Below are 24,134 nucleotides of genomic sequence, written 5' to 3' on the forward strand. Positions count from 1 at the left end.
TGTTGTTTAGTTTTGGAGCAGAAGGGTTTTTGGGTTGTCTAATGCAATTCCAGTAGGGACCAATGCACTCAGATGTTAAGTGTGATTTTTGAAGTTCAAGAAAACCGCTCTTAGTGACCATTCATTCATGCAAAACCTGCTTAGTCTACTAGGAGTAGTAGTAGTAGCAGTAGTATTGTCACACATGCAGACAGTAAAATTCTTACTTGCATGTCTGACCAACATTCAACATGTGCTTACTCTCCAGCCCTATGTTAAACTAGAATGTGTTAAAATACAGAGCTCCATTTTATTTAATGAAGAACACAAATCAGCTTACCTTATGAACTCCTTACTATTGTTTCTGCATGCAAGCAATGATAAACAAACCCAAAAAATCAAACAGTTGGACATGTAAAACTAGTGCTCAGCTGTAAAGAAAAAAATGTTCTAAATGGAATGCCAGTCCACTGATATGATTACATTGTTCACCTAATAGAGAGCACAAAGGTTGTGTTTTAAAGTTTATTCTATGAAATAGCAATAAATAAAGATGACAGCAGAGAATATTATTGGGGTGCCTTTCCCTTCACTACAGGACATATTTTACAAATGTAGTATTCGCAAGGCCTGCAGCATTGTGCAGGACCCCTTACACCCCTCACATGGACTTTTCACACTTCTGCCATCCAAGAGAAGATACTGCAGCATCAGAGCCAGATCTGCCAGGCTGCAGGATAGTTTTTACCCCCAAGCTGTTAGACTCCTTAACACCATGCTGCCAACTGGGATCTTCCACACGGCCTCAACCACCTCTAAAACAGAACTTTTATACATGCAAGCCACTGTCCTGCAAAGACAAGTGTGCATGCAGAAAAAGAACTGAAAATCTCATAATGACCTTTAAGTGTTTTGACACTCTTGATATCCTTCTGCTGTGAAACATTCTGACCTGTCATTGTTTACACGTCTTAAACAACTATTAACATACACTGATAATTTCTGTATTATCTATATCTATTATTTATTATTTATTTATTATATTACATATCGGCGGCACGGTGGCGCAGTGGGTAGCGCTGCTGCCTCGCAGTTAGGAGACCTGGGGACCTGGGTTACCTACCATGTTCTCCCCGTGTCTGCGTGGGTTTCCTCCGGGCGCTCTGGTTTCCTCCCACAGTCCAAAGACATGCTGGTTAGGTGGATTGGCGATTCTAAATTGGCCCTAGTGTGTGCTTGGTGTGTGTTTGTGTGTGTCCTGTGGTGGGTTGGCACCCTGCCCGGGATTGGTTCCTGCCTTGTGCCCTGTGTTGGCTGGGATTGGCTCCAGCAGACCCCCGTGACCCTGTGTTTGGATTCAGCGGGTTGGAAAATGGATGGCTGGATGGATATATATTTATATCCATCCATATATATTAATATATACTATATTTATGTATCTAGATTGCAAATACCATACATTGCATCAATGTTCATATTGCCAACTACACATCAATATTGCTGCTACTTCTTTGTCTTGTCTTTGCACAATGTTTTGTCTTGTTTGTTTTAATTTTACATTTAAATTTTAATTCTATTTTTAATTTATTATTTGCACGTCATGTTGTTACACTGTGGACCCTGAGCTACGCAATTTCGTCTATCTGTATACTTGTATATGGTTGAGATGACAATAAAGTTCACTTTGACTTTGACATGTCTCTGAGAAAGCAGTGCTCTCTCATTTAATGTTAAGCGTTTACCAAATTATTGCATGGAGCATTCTTCAGGTGAAAAGAATGTGAATTCCTTTATTTTATTTCTATGGTTAATGTTTTAGTATTATGATCTGAACTGTAATTTAAATAATTTATTCATATTTTCATAAACTGCATGTCCCCTGGTTGAAGTTGTTTTCAACCTTCTTCTCCTCTTATTATTTTGTTTTCACTACATAATACTAACATTTTAGTTTTTTTTTTTAAGTTCTATTTATAAGTTCATTCAAGATCTCCACCCATTCATTCATTCATGTTTTTCTACCAAAGTTCTATGGTGGACTGGCAGCATACAGCGTGTACACAAACCAGGTATCGAAGAAGGCACCAATGTTTTTCAGGACCTTCTTCTTTGACAATTTGAAGATTCCAGTTTTCCTTTTCCATATGTCATTAAGATGTGGTAGAGATCAAAGTATTCAGGAAAAATACTACGACAGACAAAGAAAACATGTAAAATACTCACAAACAGAACCTGGGCCAGAATTTGGACTCAGGAGTTCTAAGATTACAGCACTTACCCACAGTGCTCAAGTTCATTTTGCCCCACGGTGTATGTGCATCTTTAAATGATAATGTTGTCATGTTATTTTATTTCAGTATATTTTTATTTCTCAAGTTGCATTTGTATTGGTCTGATGCCATCTGTAGCAGATAATGTGGTACATTGTTATAAGATATATGTATATTTGATAAATTCTGTGTATATACAAGATGATATATAAAGAATTTATATAGTAATTTTAAAAAGACTTACTCTGGGAGTGAATACTTATGCCACCAATTATTTGTTCTTTTTAATTTTTAATTTAAAAAAAATTTAAATATTTAATTTAAGCACTGCACAGCACAGAGTACTTTTTGTTATCCGTTGTAAAAAATCTCTGTTACAGTACATACATTATTGTCCCATGCTTTAACACAATAGAATGTAGAAAATAACCGATGGCTTTCAAAATGTTACATTCAATGCTGTATGTGTTGAAATATTACAAAATGAATTAAATAATAACTAATTCATCTAAAATAAAACAAGATCATTTTGGCTTCACTTTACTGAATTTACAAGACTTATCAAATGGAAGATAAAGAACTTTGCACTGTAAAGTTACACAGTAAGGAAAATTTTATTTGAATTACTGGTGACTTCAATCTTTAGAAAAGGGGTAGATGGAAGGATATGTTCATCATCTCTCCTGATAAAAATGGTTTATTCTTCAATTCCAAAATTCCTGCATCGAATGAGTAGATGTTTTATTGAAGCAGCAAATTAAAAAAAACAGACAGACTGAATACTCTGGTATTTGTTCAAAAAAACATTTTCGTCTTGGGATTGTCACACATGCTTTGGTGGTGACCTTGATTTTATGGTAGTTTTTTCTGGAGTAGTCTTGCAGTAGAGCTACTTAAAAAATATTTTCTTACTTTACCAGGGTCATCGTCTTTAAGTGTAGAGGATCACAGCTCACCTTGGCCAGTTTTACATTGTTGTTCAGGGGGAGAAGTTGTGATTGGTAAGAGAAATCATACTGGAGAATAAGGAGCTTTTGCATCCTTCCGCATATTAGTAATGCTATAGACAGATGTATCCTGCAGCTACAAGAGCCTTCCTCCTGGATGATAAAAATTATTTTTAGTTCTTTTGTTTTCTGACTGTTTATTCAAAGTTGGCAGTCTGCTGAAATCTGAATATGGAGTGTGAGTGACATTTGTACAATGCCACATGTTGTTTTTATATTCTGCCTTATAAGGCTTTCTTTCTGCAAAGTGTTCATTTTTTTCATTTTAATACAAAGCCCTTGACCAGAGCATCTTCAGTTTCTTTAGTATTTTAATTGCTGATGTAGTTTTTTGAAGTAAATGTAATATCACTTTTCACATTACAAGATTGCCTCTTATATATTGGACTACTAGTACTAAAACTATAAAAGTACTGTATTGTACTGTATTATTTTTTGAAATGACAGCATCTTTGGAAATATGGTGAAAAGACCAAGTCTAGTATTTGATTTTTAGCCATATATTCAGCACTGTTCAACAGTGTCTGGTGATTGAGAGTAAACAAGTAAGATTTAAATCAGTTCTGTTATCCTTAAAGGATACATTTTTTTATTTTTCAAGTCAAAGTTATTTTTACATAATCAAGGTGTGTGGTAAATTGCCACTGGAAATTATGTTTTAAAGTAAACATTTTTTTTTATAAACTTTTTATAAAATGCCGGTGTTTGTAGTTTAAAGTGGAGTGCAAAGGGCAGCGGTCCAAGTGTAGAAGAAAAGCTTTACAGCTTTCCAAATACTATATGTGCACTTTGATGTGACGAAAGTTTAGATTTTTTTCTAGTAATACAAAGTCTGTATTTCTGAGCTATGTTTATGACAATAAAAGGATACTGAAAATAATATAGCTTATCACAGATTCTTTCCACTATTTTTCCAGCTCTGTTTGCCGGTCTGTTCAAAAGCCGCCTTTGTTGGTGGAGTTTCCACGTAAGTAAGGAAGTAAAACAACGAGTATTTTGAACGAAAGTGAAATACTGCTTTTTCTGTCAAAATACTTTGGAAATGCGTATGTCCAGGATATGAAAATCATAATGAAAAAATGTTTTTGCAGTTTGCATAGAGCCCTTTATAGTAATCACAATAATTTGAGGTTACCTCACCAGTTATCTGCAGCCTCTCCATGGCTTCAAGGTACATAATTTCTTCCTTTCCTATCTTTTTGCTCTTATTGTCAGTCTGTTGGAGCTTGTATAGATTTAAGCTGTGGTCTAAGGGAGATGAAAGGAGGGTGATAGGATCGAGAAACAGACCAAATGTGACTGAAGCAGGCAGTGATCTTATACTGGAATACAGTACACAAGTTGACCACTTAGAAACAAATACCAAAGTTGTAATGAATGTAGAATTTAAATGTCTTAGAACTAAAGTTTTATTTGAAGCATGTTTTAGTTTCTTATAACATTTAGAAATGTTCCAAAATGCACAACTGAACAGGGCCAAAGTCAGGCATGAGCAAAAAGTCAAAATACCAGAGAAGCCTATGGGACTGGTTTTAAAAAGCCCAATACAGAGAAATTTGAATTAGTAAGGACAAAGTGGTTCTTGTGCTCTCTAGATTTGTTTGCACCTAACTATACTACAGAAGATGTTTGTTTTGTTTTCTGAATCCATGAATAAAGTACTTGCAACACTGCAATTTTGAATAAGGAGTGTATGGTAAACTTATGCTTAATGGTGATGTTCCGATCACAAGACTAGCAACACATATCATCAGCATAAACATCATCATGATGGCCATGCAAAATTAGAACAAAATAGTGATGTCAACAAGGAAAACAAACAGCAAGGCAGTGTTGTAGTGACATGACCATCATAATGATATATTAAAGGGTGCATAAACATTTAATGAATCTACGGAAAGTGCAAAAGTTGTAAATGAGGGTGCCAAAACTCACTCTAGAAAGATATGGTTCAGCAGGGAGGCTAAGTGTATTTTCCTCTTCATAATCTGGCACACTGATGGCATAAAATGACAGTATATGGCTTGGAAGTCACGTCTTCAGCTGACGCCAACTGTAAATGTGTAGAAAAGCAAACAAGTAGTTCTGAATAGTTCGACTGTGTATGCTTAAGGCAGGAGCAGGACATTTCATGAACAACAGTAAGATTTTAACAGAGAGGTATACTCTGGCCCATTTTAGCGCATGAACACCTTGTTATAACTATAAAATGTATCTTTGGAGGAAAAGATGTGTCAGGTACACAAGCAGCATTCCACTACTGTGAAAGTGAAAAAGTCACCTGACGAGTTATTCTTCTCCTTATTCGTAACAAGTAACAAGTTAGAAAATACATGCATGGCGTAACATTCTGGTGCAAACAGGGAGTTAACTATTTTTGATTGTTGGAGCATTTTTAGATTTATTCGCATATAATATGATCACTGTGTCTGACTGTCCATCTATTTGCATTAAACAACTCTGTTCCCAGTGGACTGATTTCTGAAGATCTATTTGGACTTTGTTTTAAATAAATGATGTAGGAAAATTGTATTAAAACACTTTCAACTTTTAAAACAGTTAAGTCTCAGAATGTACCTGAATGTTAAGCCATGCATATAAGTAACTTGTTTTGGGGATCAAATGGCATCAGATGTACAAAAGACGAAAATGTACAAGGTAAAATTACACATGTATTGAATGAGTAAATTAATCCATAATCTAGGTCGCACAAACATTTCTATTCAAGATAACACAACAAAAGACAAGCTTTAATGAGAAATGTCCTTGAAGGAAGGAAATTGGTCCACTGGGATCAAAGTTGTTTTGTGCAAACAGAAAGATGGACAGTCAGACAGACAGAAAATGAATTCTCATTTTATGGGATGTACCTAACAAACTGGACATGAACGAAGATGCATAAATGTAAGTACTTGACACTTACTTGACTGACATGTCTGATTGTGTTTGTGTTAAACTGGTTGTCTATGCACTGCTGAGTAATGAAGATTACTGTTAAAATTTTTACTGTATGACTAATTTGTCTGACTTCATAAAACACAAGTTCAGTTTGACTCCTATGATGTTGTAGGAATAAAGTATTTATTTAGTTATTTAAATGACAAGATAAAATGTGATAAATTCAAAACTTCTTGGAGTGCTCACATTCTCCCTCAGTTATCCAAAAGGGTAGTGGAGTCTTCCAGTGTTAAATTCCATCATCCTCAAGGTGCAAGTGGTGAATGAATTGTTCGAAGAGGAAGACAGCACTGTAATCCATATAACATGTCCATTACAATCCCCTGTTCTTAATACAACTAAACTCTTGTTGAAGATTCTGGACTGAGCACAGCCTAAATGAAAATACCAAATTTAGAATATACTGTAAAAATTGCTCAAGTGTCTTTGTGTCACTCTGGTTGCAGTGCCATACGCCATTTGGTATGGAATTTGTAGAAGCAATGCTAATGTTTGTGATGCACCATCTGTTGGAAAAAAATGGCATGTATTTTATTACTACATGCATTGCAAAGTAAATTCCAATTCCAATTGACAGTGCACTGCAAATGTTAACGTTGAATATGCTGAGGACTACATTGACTACTTAGATTCAACCCGTCTTAGATGGGCAACAGAGCTAGTGGTATATATACTGTATGGGTAGTGTTAGCAAGTCCTATGTTGCTTTATTATTCTACATTATTATATGCTTGAACCAAGACAAATAAATGAAAACGATTAACTAAATGGTACAATCCTGTTCTTATGATTGGACTAGGCCTGAACTTCAGTCCTAGCCTGAGTACTTATTGTATGTATTGTTTGCACATTATGATTGTGTCTTTGCAAGTTTTTCTCTGGGTATTCCACTTTTCCTTCTTCATCACAAAAACATACTTGTCAGGTTAATTAGGTTTGAACCCAAGAGTGAGTAGCTGTGGTTCAGTAGCATTAACCACTGTGTCACTATGCTGCTGTAAGAGAAAAATTATACATATTTACAATGTAAAATATAATAAATCTTAAACTTTTAAAATTTAAGATTAGCTGCTTAAACATGACATATAATTCAATAAGAGTTTTCTTCTTTGAGTCCTCAAAATTAACTGAAAAAGTATGATAAGAATTTTCAGATTTTCAAATGTTCACTGCTTAAAGGCACATGAATTAATACATAAACTGGAAAACTAATAAGAAACCAAAGTACAATACAATACAGTTTTTTTTTGTATAGCCCAAAATCACACAAGAAGTGCCACAATGGGTTTTACCTGGATTTGTTTAGAGTCCTGGAGACCTCAGCCATCAAGCTGCCTCCCCCAATTGCATTCCACAGCTGGGATAGCACTGGGCGAGCCAATCCGATGAAAGAACCCCTCTACCCGACGATTCCTGTGATCCTCCATCAGAGATGACTTTACCTTAGGCAGGCAAAACCACTTGGCAGGTGGGCCGTGGCTCCAAGTGCCACATTTGAGTAGCGAGAAGAGAAACAGAATAGGTAAGGGTTAGTAACAAATTATAACTATCATGTTACATATGTTTTATTGCTAATGACCAACAACAGAGATGCAGTCTGTACAGTTTATCAGTAGCTCTAGTCGGGGGATGCTAAACTGAAGTAGTGAGTCTTCAGCTGGGATTTAAAAAATTGAGACAGAAGAGGCATCTCTTATAGTAGCAGGCAGACCATTCCACAGTTTACGGGCCCTGTAACTAAAAGCTCGACCTCCCACTGTTATTTTATTAATCCTTGGAATCATAACCAGACCAGCATCTTGAGATCTTAAAGTGCGCTATTGAAATCTGCCCTAAACTTAATCGGGAGCCAGTGTAAGGATTTAAGAACTGGAGTTATGTGTTTGTATTTTCTTGTTCTTGTAATAATTCTTGCAGCAGCATTTTGGATTAACTGAAGGCTGTATAAAGAACAATCTGAACATCCAGTGAACATCGCATTGTAGTAGTCAATCCTGCTAGAAATAAATGCATGAATTAATTTCTCAGAATCCTGTTTATTTAGAAAGCGCCTTAATTTCCCAACATTTTTAAGATGGAAGAAATATGATTTGGACAACTTTGTAATGTGCGCTTTAAATGACATGCTAGAGTCAAAGATAACTCCTAGATTGCGGGCTGATTCAGTAAAATAAATGGTTATTCCAGCTGAGTTAAATGATGACAAAATATTGTTGCGATCGGCATCATTCTCTCCAATAATTAACATCTCTGTTTTATCGTGTTTAAAGATAGGTAGTTCTCATCCATCCACTCCTTTAATTCATTAACACAACTAATTAAAGACAACATTGGAGAAACTTCATTTGATCTAAAAGAAAGGTACAGTATAACTGGGTATCATCTGCATACAAGTGAAAATTAACATTATGTTTTCTAATAATAGATCCCAGTGGAAGCATGTAAAATGAAAACAGTAAAGGTCCCAGTAAAGTGAACCGTAAATAAATGATAAAATACTGCATGAAACATACTTAGTACCACCATAAATCTAACGATTGTTTTAAAGGTATGTAAACAGAAATCCGTACAGTAAAAATACAAGAAGTATTTCTCTTAGGCAAGATAGATTTTACTAGATTGGAACCAAATAAAGTGCCAATCTGTAACTTTATAGTGCAAACCAGCATTTCATTTGACAAAAATATTTCAAGATTTATGAATTATCAGTTAGACTTCACTGCAAGGTTTTGTAACTAGCGGAGGAAGAATAATAAATGTTCTTTTTAAATAGTCTGAGTGTAGATTTTACCCTTAATGTCAGACATAATCTATATTAAAAGCAGTAAGCATAAACCAAACAGTTATTCATTTTTGTCTTCAGGTTTTCTGATTAAACTTTTTAAAATAAATTATATTTAAATTAATCTGACATTATTTGTTCAGTCTTTATTTTTGATGAATTAAAATTGAATGTTTATGGGTCAACTGTCTTTCTCCACTGAGAGAGAAAACAAGGGGGTTGGTACTGGGGAGTTACAAATCTGTCAATCATTTAAAATGCTGTTTTTGTTAAACATTTCCTACAAAAGTTTTTGACATGTTACAGTATGACTTGCCAAGAAATGCTTTGAAAATGTAGATTAGGAACTCTGATAAGCTAAGAAGTGTCAGTTTATGACATACAGTAATGTAGTATGATTTGAACTGGTGATATTATTCACATCTCTTTATTTAGCTACTGAAGGACATTGTGATATGGAACAGTCTTTATGAATACATTTACATTTGATATGTTTTCTGAGCTGTTTTGATTTTCATTTTTTACTGTAAGTTTGATGCTATCAATGCAGTTAGTTCACATTATAATTTCATAAGTTTTTTTTATTCTTGTAAGTTTTACATCTGGTTAATTTTATTTTAAATATTAACTCCTTAACCTTTACATGTAATGTTGTTTATTTCATTTTTCTGAGTTTAGCTGAAGTACAATGCAAATATAGGGCTGTTGAATTAATATGTAGTAATATCCTGACATTTGAGCAGAGTTATGTTTCAAATAAGCCAGTCTAGCAATAATAGCACTTTAAATAAAGATTACAATTATATATATATATATATATAAATTAATGTTCTCTGAATAATACGTTTAATTCATTGCATTAATACAATGGACACAGAGAGTCAATGCTTTTCATGTTCTTCGAAGACTGAGTGTAACGTCTGGGTAGATTTGTGACCCTGCTATTTTTTTAGTGTCTACACTGCTCTACAGTACTGTATTATGAAAGGCCAGTGGTCTTTTTTTTTGTCTTTGGTACATCTTAAAAAAGCAGTAGTGACTAAAAAAAATTAAAGATGGTGGTCTGGCCAGACAATTTCACTCCGAACAGCACAGTACAAAAAGTGATACCTTGTACCATGCAATTCCTGCATTGTGTCAGCACCACATGTGGAATTCTAACAGTGAAAACACAGATTTTATGCCAGTTCAGAAGAAAATGTGATCAACCTTTAGCAATTTATTACGCCTACACTGCAAAAAATGTTATGAATAAACTCATTGGTTAAAAGAGAAAAGTATTTGGCATATGTCATAGGAAACACAGAAGCAAATTTCTTTTCAAAAACCAATTATGCTGACCCTCTGTTTCTTGTTAATGACATTGGTCTGATGCATATGTATAGTGAATATTCATCCAGAGCTTATATGCTCACTTGATATCCTTGATGGTGTTTCATATTTGTTTTGTTCTTTATTCTTATGGTACATTATTTCTGTTTGAAGATGTTTGTTTTTCATGGGCTCTCTCCTCCTCCATGCCGCCATTAATTACATATAATATTCTTTGCAGCTCTGTGTGGATTATGGGTACAACTGCTAGTGCAGCCCAGCAGATGGTCTCTGTAGCACCTCCATGTGAAAGTGTCCATGGCAACGGGATGGCGGACAGTCGACGGTCACTGAGCGTTAACTCCTTTCAGACAGTCAACATTCACAATAACAAGGCCAAGTCCATTATTACCAACAAAGTTGCACCTGTAGTTATCACGTAAGTATTGGTAGAAAAAAGTCTTTTCCGTGGCACTTTTTACATTTTTGTGCTTTGCATCCCTGGAAAAATGTTAAGCAACAGTATTAAAAATCTGCTTTTCCAAATGAGTGTGCATTCATAGTAATGTATTCATAATATGACAAAATCCTTTGTTTTGCTTTGTCTTTACACATGATAGAAGGTTGACTTATTCTAAAATTTGGATATTTGACAGTGGGTTTTATTGTGTGCAAAGTATTAATCACCGTGGCATTTCTCCTTTTAATTTTAGGTATAACTGTAGAGAAGAATTTCAGATCCATGATGATATCCTCAAAGCAAATTATACTGTTGGGCGAATTTCAGACAATATGCCTGAGCATTACCTTGTGCAGGTAATTGTGTTAAAGCAGTTAGTTGTGTTGACTGCCAATTCCACTGTGCTTTATTAGCATCACATTATCTTATCTTAAACATTGGTTGACATGTTGATGCCAACTGTTTAATAATGCTTTTTGAGTGTACTGTTTCCATATATGGTAAATAATACTAATTAAGGTGATTGAATAAGTCAGCGGTTCTCAAACTGTGAGGCGTGCTCCCCTAGGGTAACAAAAAAGGGGGCGCGAACATTGCCATATGTGGCGTAATTTCGCTATTCGTAGGGAAATTTTAAGCTTATAGCGGTGTATCGGCAGCAAAAAATATAGGAATACATTTTATTAGGGTTTCAAAAAAACGTTAGGGGGCGCAATTAAATACAAGCGGTGAATACAAGCGGCTGAAATGAGTTTCCTCCGCAGGGCGTCTGGGCTTTCCCTTAAAGATAAGGTGAGAAGCTCAATCATCCGGGAGGGGCTCAGAGTAGATCCGCTGCTCCTCCACATCGAGAGGAGTCAGATGAGGTGGCTCAGGCATCTGATCAGGATGCCTCCTGGACGCCTCCCTGGTGAGGTGTTCCGGGCACGTCTAACCGGGAGGAGGCCCTGGGGAAGACCCAGGACACGCTGGAGGGACTATGTCTCTCGGCTGGCCTGGGAACGCCTTGGGATTCTCCCGGAAGAGCTAGAAGAAGTGGCCGGGGAGAGGGAAGTCTGGGCACCTCTGCTCAAGCTGCTGCCCCCGCGACCCGACCTCGGATAAGCGGAAGAGGATGGATGGATGGATGGAGGGGCGCAATTAAAACTGTTAAGAAAACTCGGGTCGCAAATACTTAAAGGTTGAGAAATGCTGGAATAAGTTACAGTACCATCCTACTGTAATTCACTTAATGTATTTTAAAAACTACCATGTTGCCCCTGTCTTTTTTGCTTAAACTGAAAATACTGAACTTCTTCAGTCTTTTTAATTTGTGCCCCTCTGTTCTGGAAGCAGTTTTCTAGCTTGCCTCTGGACTGGTTATAGAGCTGATATCCTTTTTTTATAATATGGCAACCAAAACTGCACAGATATAATGTGATGTGCAATGACTATATATGGGATCAATACATTACTGTGAGTAAGAAATCCTAAAGAAAACACTTTAGAGCAAGACAACATTTATCCTTGATTCAGTAAACCTTTGTTTTACATATTGTCTTTTGTTGTGAATGACAACCCAAAGACATTCATTCTTACAAAGCTGGAGTAGAGAGAGGTTGGTTGAAATGACTAAATATATCTGTGCAATGAAACAGTACCTTGAATTTTGCATAACTTGAAGTGTATGAGTAATCAGGAAAGGCTGTAAGGGCTGAATCATTTCAACATAATCTCTGTAAAGAGAACACAAAGATTATGCTAATGGTGACCTTATATTACACAACATAGAAACCATGTTTTACTACAGTGAATTATTTAAGAAAATGTGTAGTATGAAAGAGGTACACCTTTAGAGATTCAGACTTTACTCCATACTCCTTATGACTTGCTGTATTTGTGGAGTACAGCCAGATAAGCCAATTTGAACTGAATTTTGGAATCATCAGAACTTTTAGTACAGATACAGTGGGTATTTTGGGATGTTCCTTTTAAATATTTTTATGGCTGGGCAAACTCCATCAATAAGGTGCCTTTTACTAGATATGGTTACATACTAATAAATAAAAAAATACAGGATAATCTGTTGAAAGCAGTGCTAGTCTACAAATGAAATGTTTTATTTGAAATTTTAGTTTTTGTCATAAACATATTTTCTCAGCAACATGTACATAACTATGCTCAACTATGCATAAGTTGAATATGCTCAACTTTTTTCTGTTCTTCAGGGACAGTATTTCATGGTGCAGGATGTGTACAGCAAAGCAGATGTTCTGAATACCACAGGGAGCTGTGGTGCCCCGAACTTCAGGCAAACTAAGGGCAGCTATCCTGTATTTGGAATGGGTCAAGCCAGCTTTAATGGCTTCAAGCAGGTTCTTCAGATGCTACAGTTGCAGGGTCACAAAGTTTGTGAACTTTTTAACCTTTTTTTTTTGTTTTTATCTGTATGATCATGTACTTTATAGCATGTTTTGACCAGTCTATCTAAATCTAACTTGTGTCCCTTTTCATTGAATTATTTAAAAATAACAGGAAATCATCTTCTTCTGCATTCGTGAGGAGCCCATTTTATTTTTACATTCAGAAAATGATTTTGTGCCATATACTCCAAGGCGAAAGGAGAACCTGCACGAAAACTTGCATAGTCTGGGAAAAGATGTAAAAGCAGAGAACTTAGAAATAACCATCAGAAAGGAGGTGAGTGAATACCAATAATGCAGTTGAGAGAGATTGTGTTTTCCCCGTTATGTTGCTTTCAAAGAATGTTAATGCTTTTTCTGTTTCTTATATTGATACCTGCAGATTCATTGATCAGGGAATATGAGAGTGCATAGTCAAACCAGAAAGACTTTGTGTTACCCATAAGCTGATATAGTGGCAATTGGCAGTAAGCGTGTCTTATTATTTGTATAGACAGGCCAATGATTTATAATTATTGCATTGACTCCTCTTTACTCTATGAAGATGGCATGATGGCTTCTCGTGAATGCTGCTGCCCCATAACTTTGAATCAGTTTTGTCTGTTTTTTTCCCCTCTGGATACTCCAGATTTTCTTTTCTGTACACGAAGAGGATTGCTTTTTGTTTACAGGCATTTCTATATTGATTATATATGTTAGACCTGTGATAGACTAGTGTCTTATACAGAAAGTCTACTCGGTGACTAATGCGTCTATGGTTTGTTTAATAATGTATATACAGGATGCTGAAGAATGTGAATTTCCCATTGGGATTAATAAAGTATCTATCTATCTATCTATCTATCTATCTATCTATCTATCTATCTATCTATCTATCTATCTATCTATCTATCTATCTATCTATAGTGAATGACAATACACATTTCTTGATAATGCATGTAACATGCTGACCCCATTGCTCTTTTTAATGGGCTTAATATTTATTTAAGTTACTATGCATCAAACAGTGTTTATGAAACTATATTTTGAACTGTAGTATCACGTTTTATTTATTAATGAGCTATTATTTCATTTTTTTTAAATGAATGTTTTTTAGGACACCTAAATGTTATTTTGTAGGATCATAATTCTATATATGAATAGACTGTAATTCTGCACTTGGTTTTAAAGTTTGGTTGTACCTCCTCAGATTTAATACTCATAATAGAAGATATTTGTCTCTGGAAACATCTTGTGGTATCAGAAAAAATTCAATCTTATTGAAATTGAACATAATCTGTCACCAAATATAGTCATACTGTGTAAAATCAATTTCTCAGAATGGCACCTTCAGCACTGGGAGAAGCCTGTATGTAAATGTGATCAGCATAACCTACAAGTTGCAGTCACTGTAATAATAAATTACTATGAAGTAGATTTTATATATGACAGTTTGTAATTTTTTACACAGTAATTAACTTTGTTTTATTAAATCATATTAAATTAGATACAAACAAGAAACACTCATTTAAAACATGAAATTCTCTATTTGATATTGGCCAATGCATATTTATCACATATATATTATACTAAAATGCTTGAAGTGATACTATTATCACTGTATTAATTTTTATGACTTGTAACCTACCTTAAACCAAATATCCTGTTCTTGTTTGTTTCCTTTTCAATGATTGCACACATTGTCCAAGTTTATAGGACCCTATGCCTTTGTTGATGTTATTCTTATTAGTTTGTCCAAGTGGGTTCCTCATATTTGCCCTGGTACTATTCATCAGACTGAAGCAGTGTTAACACTCTCCTCTAGAAACTTGGAATGTACCTCAAATGTCAAAATTAACTTCTAATTTTTCATCATTCAAGATGCTATCTCCAAAAATGTCCAGATCATTCAGAGTTTTCTTTTTTCTTTTACGGAAAACTTGAAATCAGCATGCTGTTGGCAGATACTCTCGCCTGGCCGCTTCAGAAGCATTTGGTATTTCCCCATCAGTCTGATTTTACCATCCATTCCTTCAGCAAAACTGAGCAATGAATCTGTTGTCTGTAGGTCAAGAGCATACCATTTCTTTATGCTCACCTTCAGGGAATCAAGCATCTTGATCCTTATATTATTTGTGGACAAACATTATAACATTTACCACATTTCAACTGCTTTCCAGGAACTCTTTCATTCAATTAGTCCATTGAACCAAGTGATGATTTTAGCTTGGGCAATAAAATGTTCATCAATGACAGAGATTTCTTTATTGCAAGGAGACATAAAACTGATCTAGTTGCTCTAAAATGTTCCCAAGTACAGTTAGATCAGTGAATAATTTGGATCACTCAGTTTTTAGAAAATATATTACAATTCAGTTTTTTTTATTGCCGTATTCTGGTAAGATTTTGCAATTGTGCTGAAACCAAATGACAGGCAGGTTACGTGACAGCACAGCTTGTTTAGAGGAATAATAGGCAAAGAATCCCCCTTTAAAGCATTTGCCAGTTCTTTGAATTGACTTCACAAAGGACGCACTAAACATTCATGAAGAAAACAGAAACATTGCTTAGAACAACATATTTAAAGACACATCTCTCCATGCATTATCAATGCTGAAATCCTCCCATTGATAACTCTTTGTTGTTCATTCCGTAATGTGTATTACCTGTTGTCTCAGTATTGAAGTGACTGCATTATATTTGCCTAACATGACAGTGGTACCTCTGAGGTAAGCATCACATTTTTCTGTAAATTTTACAGTCATTCATTGTCATTGCCATTGCATTAATTGACACCACAAGTTCAAACACATCTTTTACTTCTCCAGCTCTCAGAGAGTCTGATATGTTTTGACAACTGATGATTCATTTCTTGAACTTCACAGCATAGAAGTATCCATTTTAATGGCAAAAAGATCATTATCAATCAAGATTTTTACCTGCTCAGGAATGGATTTGTTCTTGTCAGTTTATTCATTAGATTTTCTCACTAATGGAAGTTCCAAACTTTTGACTGTATAAAGTTCTCACTGCATCACCATGACTTTTCTGTGTTAAACACTGTTTTAAGTAATCAAGCTTTGACACACTCTCCTTTAACTTTCACATCAGGGCAAACTTTGCACACAAACCCATTTGGCTGAATATATGAGGCAGTTTTCCTATAATACTGGACCATTGCTTGTGTCTGTTTGAATGATTTAATCAAGACGTTTTTTATGAATGTTAGACTGTACTTTTGCTTAGGAATTTGTAAGGTTAGTGTTATTTTAACCACAGCTCCCAGTTTTATTGATCTCGCTTAGTTAACAGACCATTAGTTAGGACAGCATTATATGCATTTTTGACTTGTCAATCAGAATGGAAGGAAACAAAAGAGTCACTTTACATGTGTTGGCAGACCAACCAAAACACATCTTGCTTTGTGAAGTTTTTCCTGTGTGAGCTAAAAATGTGCCATGTGGGCCCCTGCAACAGGCACTCCCTGATGAAAGTGGCAGGCTGTAGTAAACCAAACAAACAATTTTAAATGATTTTGAACTTGTTGGCCATGCATGATGGATTTATTGTTAAAGATTAGGGAAAAATAGATATGCATCCACAAATTCTTGCATTTAGTCTAAATTAAACCAAAGTATTTGTTAAAAATTATAGTAAACTATATTCTATAGTTATAAATTATAGATGCAGGATAGTGTGTTTGGCTCCTGAAAGCCAAATTCTGATTGGTAACATCTGAGTGTGGGCCGATGTTGCGTTCTTCCACTGAGTATTTTCTGATTTTGGCATTTTAGGTGCATTCAGTTTCTTAGTATATTATAAGTTCATCAGTGACTACTTTCATCCTGATAATGCAAGCCAGTCAGTGCTGGCAGTCTGCCCCCATCTACTGGCACAAATGTGATTTGCAATTAGGAATAAAATGAGAGTATATGCATGCTGTGTTTGGTAACATCTAGTTGCAGGATTTACCATTCCACATGTAGAACTCACTTTTGGTGAGCTTTGCAATAAACTTTGCTGTCCAGAAAATCAGTTTGTTATTATTCTGAGGAATAATACGTTTAAAATTTGTAATTTTTCCTGAGCATTGGCAGCATTTCTAAATTGTTTGTGTTTTGTATTGTGTGGGTGAAATGAAAGCCATTCAACCGTTCAGGCTGTGACTCAGCGACAGAGTTGTGTTTCAAGGTCTTTAAGACTTGTTCTGTTTCAAGTAATTAAATTATTTTTTCATTCAGTGAGTATGATGGAATAATAATATACTAGCCAACCCACGGCGTACCATACGCCGCATAATCAGGCTGCTTTTTAAATGATTTTTAAGCACAAGGAAAAAATTAACATTTGAAAAATCGGTAATGTAATAAACCACCAAGAAAAGTAACATTGTAACAATGCATGGAACAAACCAACATACAATTGTCCGTGACTGAAAACTGGCGGACCGTCGTCGCGCCTTCTCCTCCCAGAGCGAGGGATGGGGGTGGACGCCGCTCAGGCACGGAGAGTGGAATGGGAGGAGAGGGGAAGGACGCCCATTCCGCCCCCTCCGTCATGCTAGTCTGCTGATTTCTCGTTCAGTATGCACTGTCTGCTCATGTGCCCACCCCCAACTCATCACCTGAGTCGTTTTCTTCTTTGCACAGTCCGCATGCACCTGTGAGTCACATAGACTTTTCATTGTTCTTTGCGGTTTTGGCTGCTTTTTTATATATAATCCACCAAGTCACCCGACCATGGTAGTAGCAAGGGGGGAGGGAGGGGGGTGTGTACAAAGGGCAGGGACGTAATCCGTGCGAGCGTATGAACCGCACTTACTGGGAATTCCTCGGGCTTGGGGAACAATTGCAAGCCCCGGTTTCTAGCACGAAGGGGGTTCAACGACCTACCCACGTCTCTCTGCGCCGGGTAGACACACGTTGATCCATTCAGTGTAGCACGTGTGCAGTTACCTGATGCAGGAATCTGTATAACATTGAAAGAAGTGTTGTTTCCATGAAATACATTTGAAGCGGTCGCCATGGAAGGCAAATGAACAGTCAACGCGGCTTACAGCTGGATTGACGCCGTGTTTTGTGTCATCCGACCATGGTAGTAGCGAGAGGGGGGGGGGGTGGGGGGGGTGTGTGTACAAAGGGTAGGGACGTAATCAGTGCGAGCGTATGACCCGCACTTTCTGGGAATTCCTCGTTCGTGGTGAACAAATGCAAGCCCCGGTTGATCCATTCAGTGCAGCGCGCGTGCAGTACGGGACATCCAAGGTCATCACAGACCTGTTAATGCTCAATCTCATGCATAATTATTTATTGAATGCTAAACACTTCCGGAAAGACACAGTTGTCTAAAACGGGTTGGTCTGAGGATACAACAGTAAGTGAATGAAAAGATGGAACTCTGGAGAGAGCAACATACAATTGTCCGTGAGTGAAGACTGGTTTTGGCAGATACAGGCATATCTTTTTGAAAGTTTGTCCCTGTGCCTTATCAATTGTCATCGCAAATGCCAATCGAACAGGAAATTATCTTCGGGTAAAAGTAAAAGGCAAATTTGAATCTGACGGGGTCAGGAAATGCATGTTGAGATATCTCTGCACTCGGAACGTTTTTGAACAAATAATGCATTGAAAGATCTGTTTGGAATGCGTTTGTTCAGTGGACTGGGTGTTTAAATGTGCTTTGAGAGATTTCTGGCATGTGAAGGTTTTGGAGCAGTGTTGACACTGAAAAGAATTCATCAGGGAATGTGTTTTGAGATGGTTAATAAGGTATCTGTGTGCGTGAAAGTGTTTGTCGCAAATTTTGCATACAAATGTTTGTGTTGAATGGATCTGCATATGGTTGTGGAGATCCATCTCACCTGTGAAGTCCTCGTTACAAAATGTGCAATTGAAGGTGAGAGTAGAATGAGTTCGTAAGTGTTTCTTGAGAGCGCGAGTTGTTTTGAAGCATTTCTGGCAATGTTCACATTGCATCATTCGGTTAGTGTTGTGTTTTTTTAAATGTGCGTTCAGATATCTCTACACTCGGAAGCTTTTGGAACAAAAGGTGCATTGAAAGTCCTGTGTGGAATGCGTGTGTTCAGGGGAGTGTGTCTTGAAATGTTTTTCAGGAAGAGGAGAGTGGGCAGGTGACATCACATTAGTGTGGCAAGCAAGTGGGTGTGCACCCTGTGTGTACATACCGACAGCGTCAAAAGATGTCACCAGAAGGTTATCACGTGTGTATTTGAGAGGCATGAGAACCTCGTAATGCCCATGATCCAAAGGACCGCTAAAGAGCAGGGATATGGAGAGACGGTCCGGATTGTAAACTCGAGGAGAGACATGAGGACGTTCTTGGAAGTAAATGCTGATAGTAGCTGGAAGGATTTGGGACATTGCCACAATTTCTGCCTCGCCACCATAGACTCCGGACGTATTCATGTAGTCAGCGTATTGTTGTGCAGACTGTATAACAATGCCTCTGTGACTAATAACAACGGACACCACGTCGCCGAAGTTATCCCAATGTTGGCAAACAAAGCCAACAGCCATATTGTGAAGTTTGAGAGCAACAGTTTCGTCAATAACATTTTTCCAAAAAAACCCGATTGATAGAAACAAACAGTTACCTAATGCAGGAATTTCTATAACATTGAAAGAAGTGTTGTTTCTATGAAATACATTTGAAGCAGTAGCCATGGAGGGCAAAAGAACAGTCAACGTGGCTCACAGCTGGATTTGGACCGCAGCACAGACCAAAGCGAGTATGTGTTTGATGAGCTGTTCGAGTTGGCGGGCAGTGCTCTGAGGTGCGTTCCCGATCACGTGGGAGGAGGGGTAGAATTTCTGGGCGGGGCTTCGGTGTTCCTTTCCCATGGTTTTCGATGGGGGACGCGGTCGGGTGTCGTAACCGAAAAGAATAATGAAAAGTCAACGTGGCTCAGAGGTGCATGTGGACTCCTAGCACAGACGAAAGCGACTTACTGGGTGGTCGGTGAGTTTTTGCGTCCGGGCACATGAGCAGGCAGTGTGAATGCCTAAAGAGCGAGGGTGGACGTGGGCCAGGGAATAAGGAGTGTTGGTGGGCGGGGAAACGTCTTCCGTGTTCCTGCAGGACCATCTAAGAAGACGCATGTTTGTCGCGGATACGGTGGACGCGGGCCGGAGAATAAGGAGTGTTGGTGGGCGGGGAAACGTTTTCCGTGTTCCTGCAGGACCATCTAAGAAGACGCATGTTTGTCGCGGAAGCGAATTGCTGTATGTAGCATGTAATACAGTTTGCGATGGTGCACGCGGTTGTGCGTCATAACCAAAAAGTCAACGTTGCTCAGAGGTGCATGTGGACTGTAGCCCAGAAAAACATAAATGATGGCGTGTTTTCCGAGGCGTCGCGTCCGAGTTGGTGGGCGTGGCTCTGCGAGTTGTCGTCGTATCCAATGGTCTTAGAGTTGGTGGGCGTGCCCTGTCTTGTGTGCTTTCCATGGGTGGCTACTTGTTGGTGGTGCGTGCTTTCCATGGGTGGCTACTTGTCGGCGGCTTAGTGAATTATATATATAGATTTTTTGACAGTGTGGATTAGGGCTAATGAATATCATGGTATTTATTATTATAATCCCGGAAGTTGTGTTGCCTACGCCTAAATAGATTCAAGTTTATTTTAAATGCTATTTGATTTCAAATGACTATAGTTTTTGTTATTACCGATGCATTGGTAATTGCTCACAGGCTGCAAATTAACTTCAAATTATAACTTAAAATTATTGAAATTTGTTGCAGCATTCAAATTAAAAGGTTTAATGTTGAAAACATTTAACTGTTTCACATACCTGTTGCGTGTAGTTCATTTTTGGTCTGTTATGTACCTCATTCTTCTCTTTGCAAACCATGTGTTTTGATAAGTAAAGAATACTGGTAGAGCTAGTTTTGTATATAACACCTCCATGGTGACCATGACCAGAGAGTACAGATATATTCATTCATTCATTCATTCTGTCTGTCTGTCTGTCTGTCTGTCTGTCTGTCTGTCTCTCTCAGTGCCTGTCAAAGCCTATTTGGAGCCCTAGTTAGGATGGACAGATGTCACCCCTCTTTCTCTATAGCCGGTATTATTAGTCTTCGATAATCTGTGAGGACAGGGTGTCCCCTCGCCGTCCCATTGTGTATATACCATGGATTGTAAGGAATACATGGCCCTTGGTGTATTGAGTGTGAGCAATTTCATTTTACTTAATGAAATTAACAACAGGTGCACTAGAGGGGCAACAATGAGATGACCCCCAAAACAGAAATGGTTTAACAGGTGGAGGCCACTGACATTTTTCCCTCCTCATCTTTTCTGACTTTTTTTTTACTAGTTTTGCATTTGGCTGCGGTCAGTGTCACTACTGTTAGCGTGAGGCGAAACTTGGACTCCACAAAGGTTGCACAGGTAGTCAAAGTTCTCCAGAATGGCACATCAATACGTGCCATTGCCAGAAAGTTTGCGGTGTCTCCCATCACAGTCTCAAGGGCATGGTGGAGATTCCAGGAGATCAGGCAGTTACTCTAGGAGAGCTGGACAGGGCTGTAGAAGGTCCCTATCCCATCAGGTTGGACAAGGAGGAGCAGAAGGAGCACTGGCAGAGCCCTACAAAATGACACAGACTTCATGAGGGTGGCCTGAGGGCCCGACATCCTCTAGTGGGCCCTGTGCTCACTGCCCTGCACCGTGGTCCTCAATTGGCATTTGCCATTTAATATCAGAATTTGCAGGTCCACCAAATCCTTGGATCCATTGTAAGACCTAATGCTGGTTCAGTGGGTCCTGGGTTCCTCCTAGTGCACAACAATGCCCGGCCTCATGTGGCGAGAGTATGCAGGCAGTTCCTGGAGGATGAAGGAATTAATACCATTGACTAGCCCCCACACTCGCCTGACCTAAATCCAATAGAATACCTCTGGGACATTATTTTTCAGTCAATCCGACCCCGCCAGGTTGCACCTCAGACTGTCCAGGAGCTCATTGATGCCCTGGTCCAGATCTGGAAGGAGATCCCCCAAGACACCATCCATCATCTCACTAGGAGCATGTGGGGGCCATACAAACTACTGAGTATGATTTTGAGTTGCTGCAATGAAATTTTGGCAAAATGGACTAGCCTGCTGCATCATTTTTTCACTTTGATTTTCGCGGTGTCTTTGAATTCAGCCCTCTGTAGGTTGATAATTTTCATTTCCATCAAACGATGTGTCATTCTTTCGTTTCCTAACAGATTACCCAGTCCATATCAGTATAGATATCCAGTAGAATTTTTTTCCCCATTGAGATCTGATGGGTTTTCAAAGTGTTCCTTTAATATATGTACTTCTCTCATACCTTCTATGCAGAGTGCATCATTTTATGGTTGGCAGTGCTGCTGCAAGTATGTGATAAACAAAAGGCTTATGCTGTTTATGGTCTGTAGTGACTGGTTTTGGCAATTTCTAGAACAATTTTATACAACATTTTTACCCTATTGTTTTCCTGTGGCCCTCGGTTGTACGGAAGTACAAATGGCCTTAACTTTGTTGGCCATAAATCTATACATCACTGTAATTCATTCATTTATATTGAACAATATTGTGTCTACTTAATAATAATAATAATTCTTTACATTTACAGTATATAGCACTTTTGTCACTACTCAAAGCGCTCTCCACATAGGGAGGGACCCAGGAAACGAACTCACATTCTCCTTACTGCAAAGCAACAGCACTACCACTGTGCCACCTGTGAGGATACTTCAAAGCTGCCACTGTTAAACTTCTGTTAAAGAGATCATGTTAAATTTGGCTCTTCAAAAATATACTGTAATTTAAGATTTACCCATTCGTTCTGAAGATTAAGAGAAAGCTTTAATTCACATTTTCAAGTCCCTGTCAGAATGAACATCACCATTCAAATGTAATCTGAATATATTTGAAAAATTCTAAAAGGATTGTAAAAAGGCTGTCCTTTCTTTTTTTTTAATAAAAATATGAACATGCTATGCTGCAATACTTGTGTATTTTGCATGTGTTTTGCACATTATTTCCATGATCAAAGGTCATGTGAAAAGATAGCTTCACCTTGGAGATTAACAAATTATGATTATTCAATTGTTAGTTTGTGCTGTCGTTTATATAACTAACTGATTTTTTTTTTTACTGCACTGCTCTGCTTTTTAGTTAACAGGTTTACTAACAATACATTTTAAACACTTCTCCAGAGCCCTTAAACCGTTGTTCTGCTCTTAATTCTGTTCTATTTTACTCTTTAAAATTACATCCCTGATTTGCTGTTGTTTCATGTTAAAACCACTAAGCATTCACCATAGCAAAAAGCTGGTTTCCTTTGTCGTTAAAAATAATGGAAACTGCAATATTTTTTTAAACTATAACCTACTGTATTCTTCGTGTGATTTGTTTTAATATTTTGCTGTGTGTTGTTTTTTTCTATTTAGTACCAGAATATAATTTGCTGTTAATGAAAGTGTTTGCCAAAAAAAAAAATTATAATGAGGAGGGAATACTTATGTTCATTATAAGTTCATTATGATGCAGCATTCAGTAACTTATTTTGTGAAACATGGACAGACTTGTCATGGCTCTACTTAGATAAAATATTGGTGGGTACTAATTTCATGTCATTTGCAGCCAAAGTCCAGAAAGTCACATAGCGAAGCGGAGGGCTATAGGAATGGGGCCGTGTGAGGGGATTTTGCATGGGTTGTATATATGCATTACAGACAAGAGTCCCGGTTCCACTTTTGTTTTTGATCATATCTCTTTCCAGGCACAGAAGACTAAAACAAAAATTAAAAATGGAGGTTTCAATTGTATAATATACCAGTCATGCATAGCATATAATAAATCATGCAGCAAATGCTAGAGTACACACATGTGATATACAGAATGAAAAGCATCGGAGACATCTACAATGCAAGATTTTGTTTTAATTTATCATTATGGTTTAATATCATTAATACTGTAATTATTTTGGAGA

The 24,134-nt window shown here is 37.4% G+C and overlaps 1 protein-coding gene across 4 annotated transcripts in view; it reads left to right on the forward strand.

Annotated features, from left to right (window-relative positions):
* The window catches only part of LOC114647044 (paladin-like), a 256,380-nt gene that overhangs the window by 117,671 nt on the left and 114,575 nt on the right, over nucleotides 1–24,134 (forward strand). For all 4 annotated transcript variants that reach the window (XM_028795527.2, XM_051922927.1, XM_028795529.2 and 1 more), the window contains exons 2-5: nucleotides 10,549–10,746; nucleotides 11,021–11,123; nucleotides 12,975–13,154; nucleotides 13,282–13,446. In XM_028795527.2, coding sequence (XP_028651360.1) covers nucleotides 10,562–10,746; nucleotides 11,021–11,123; nucleotides 12,975–13,154; nucleotides 13,282–13,446 — 633 coding nt within the window. In that variant the 5' untranslated portion in view covers nucleotides 10,549–10,561. The remainder of the gene's footprint in view (nucleotides 1–10,548; nucleotides 10,747–11,020; nucleotides 11,124–12,974; nucleotides 13,155–13,281; nucleotides 13,447–24,134) is intronic.

Source organism: Erpetoichthys calabaricus, chromosome 2 (assembly GCF_900747795.2).
Source record: "Erpetoichthys calabaricus chromosome 2, fErpCal1.3, whole genome shotgun sequence".
In the NCBI taxonomy this organism is placed as follows: Eukaryota; Metazoa; Chordata; class Cladistia; order Polypteriformes; family Polypteridae; genus Erpetoichthys; species Erpetoichthys calabaricus.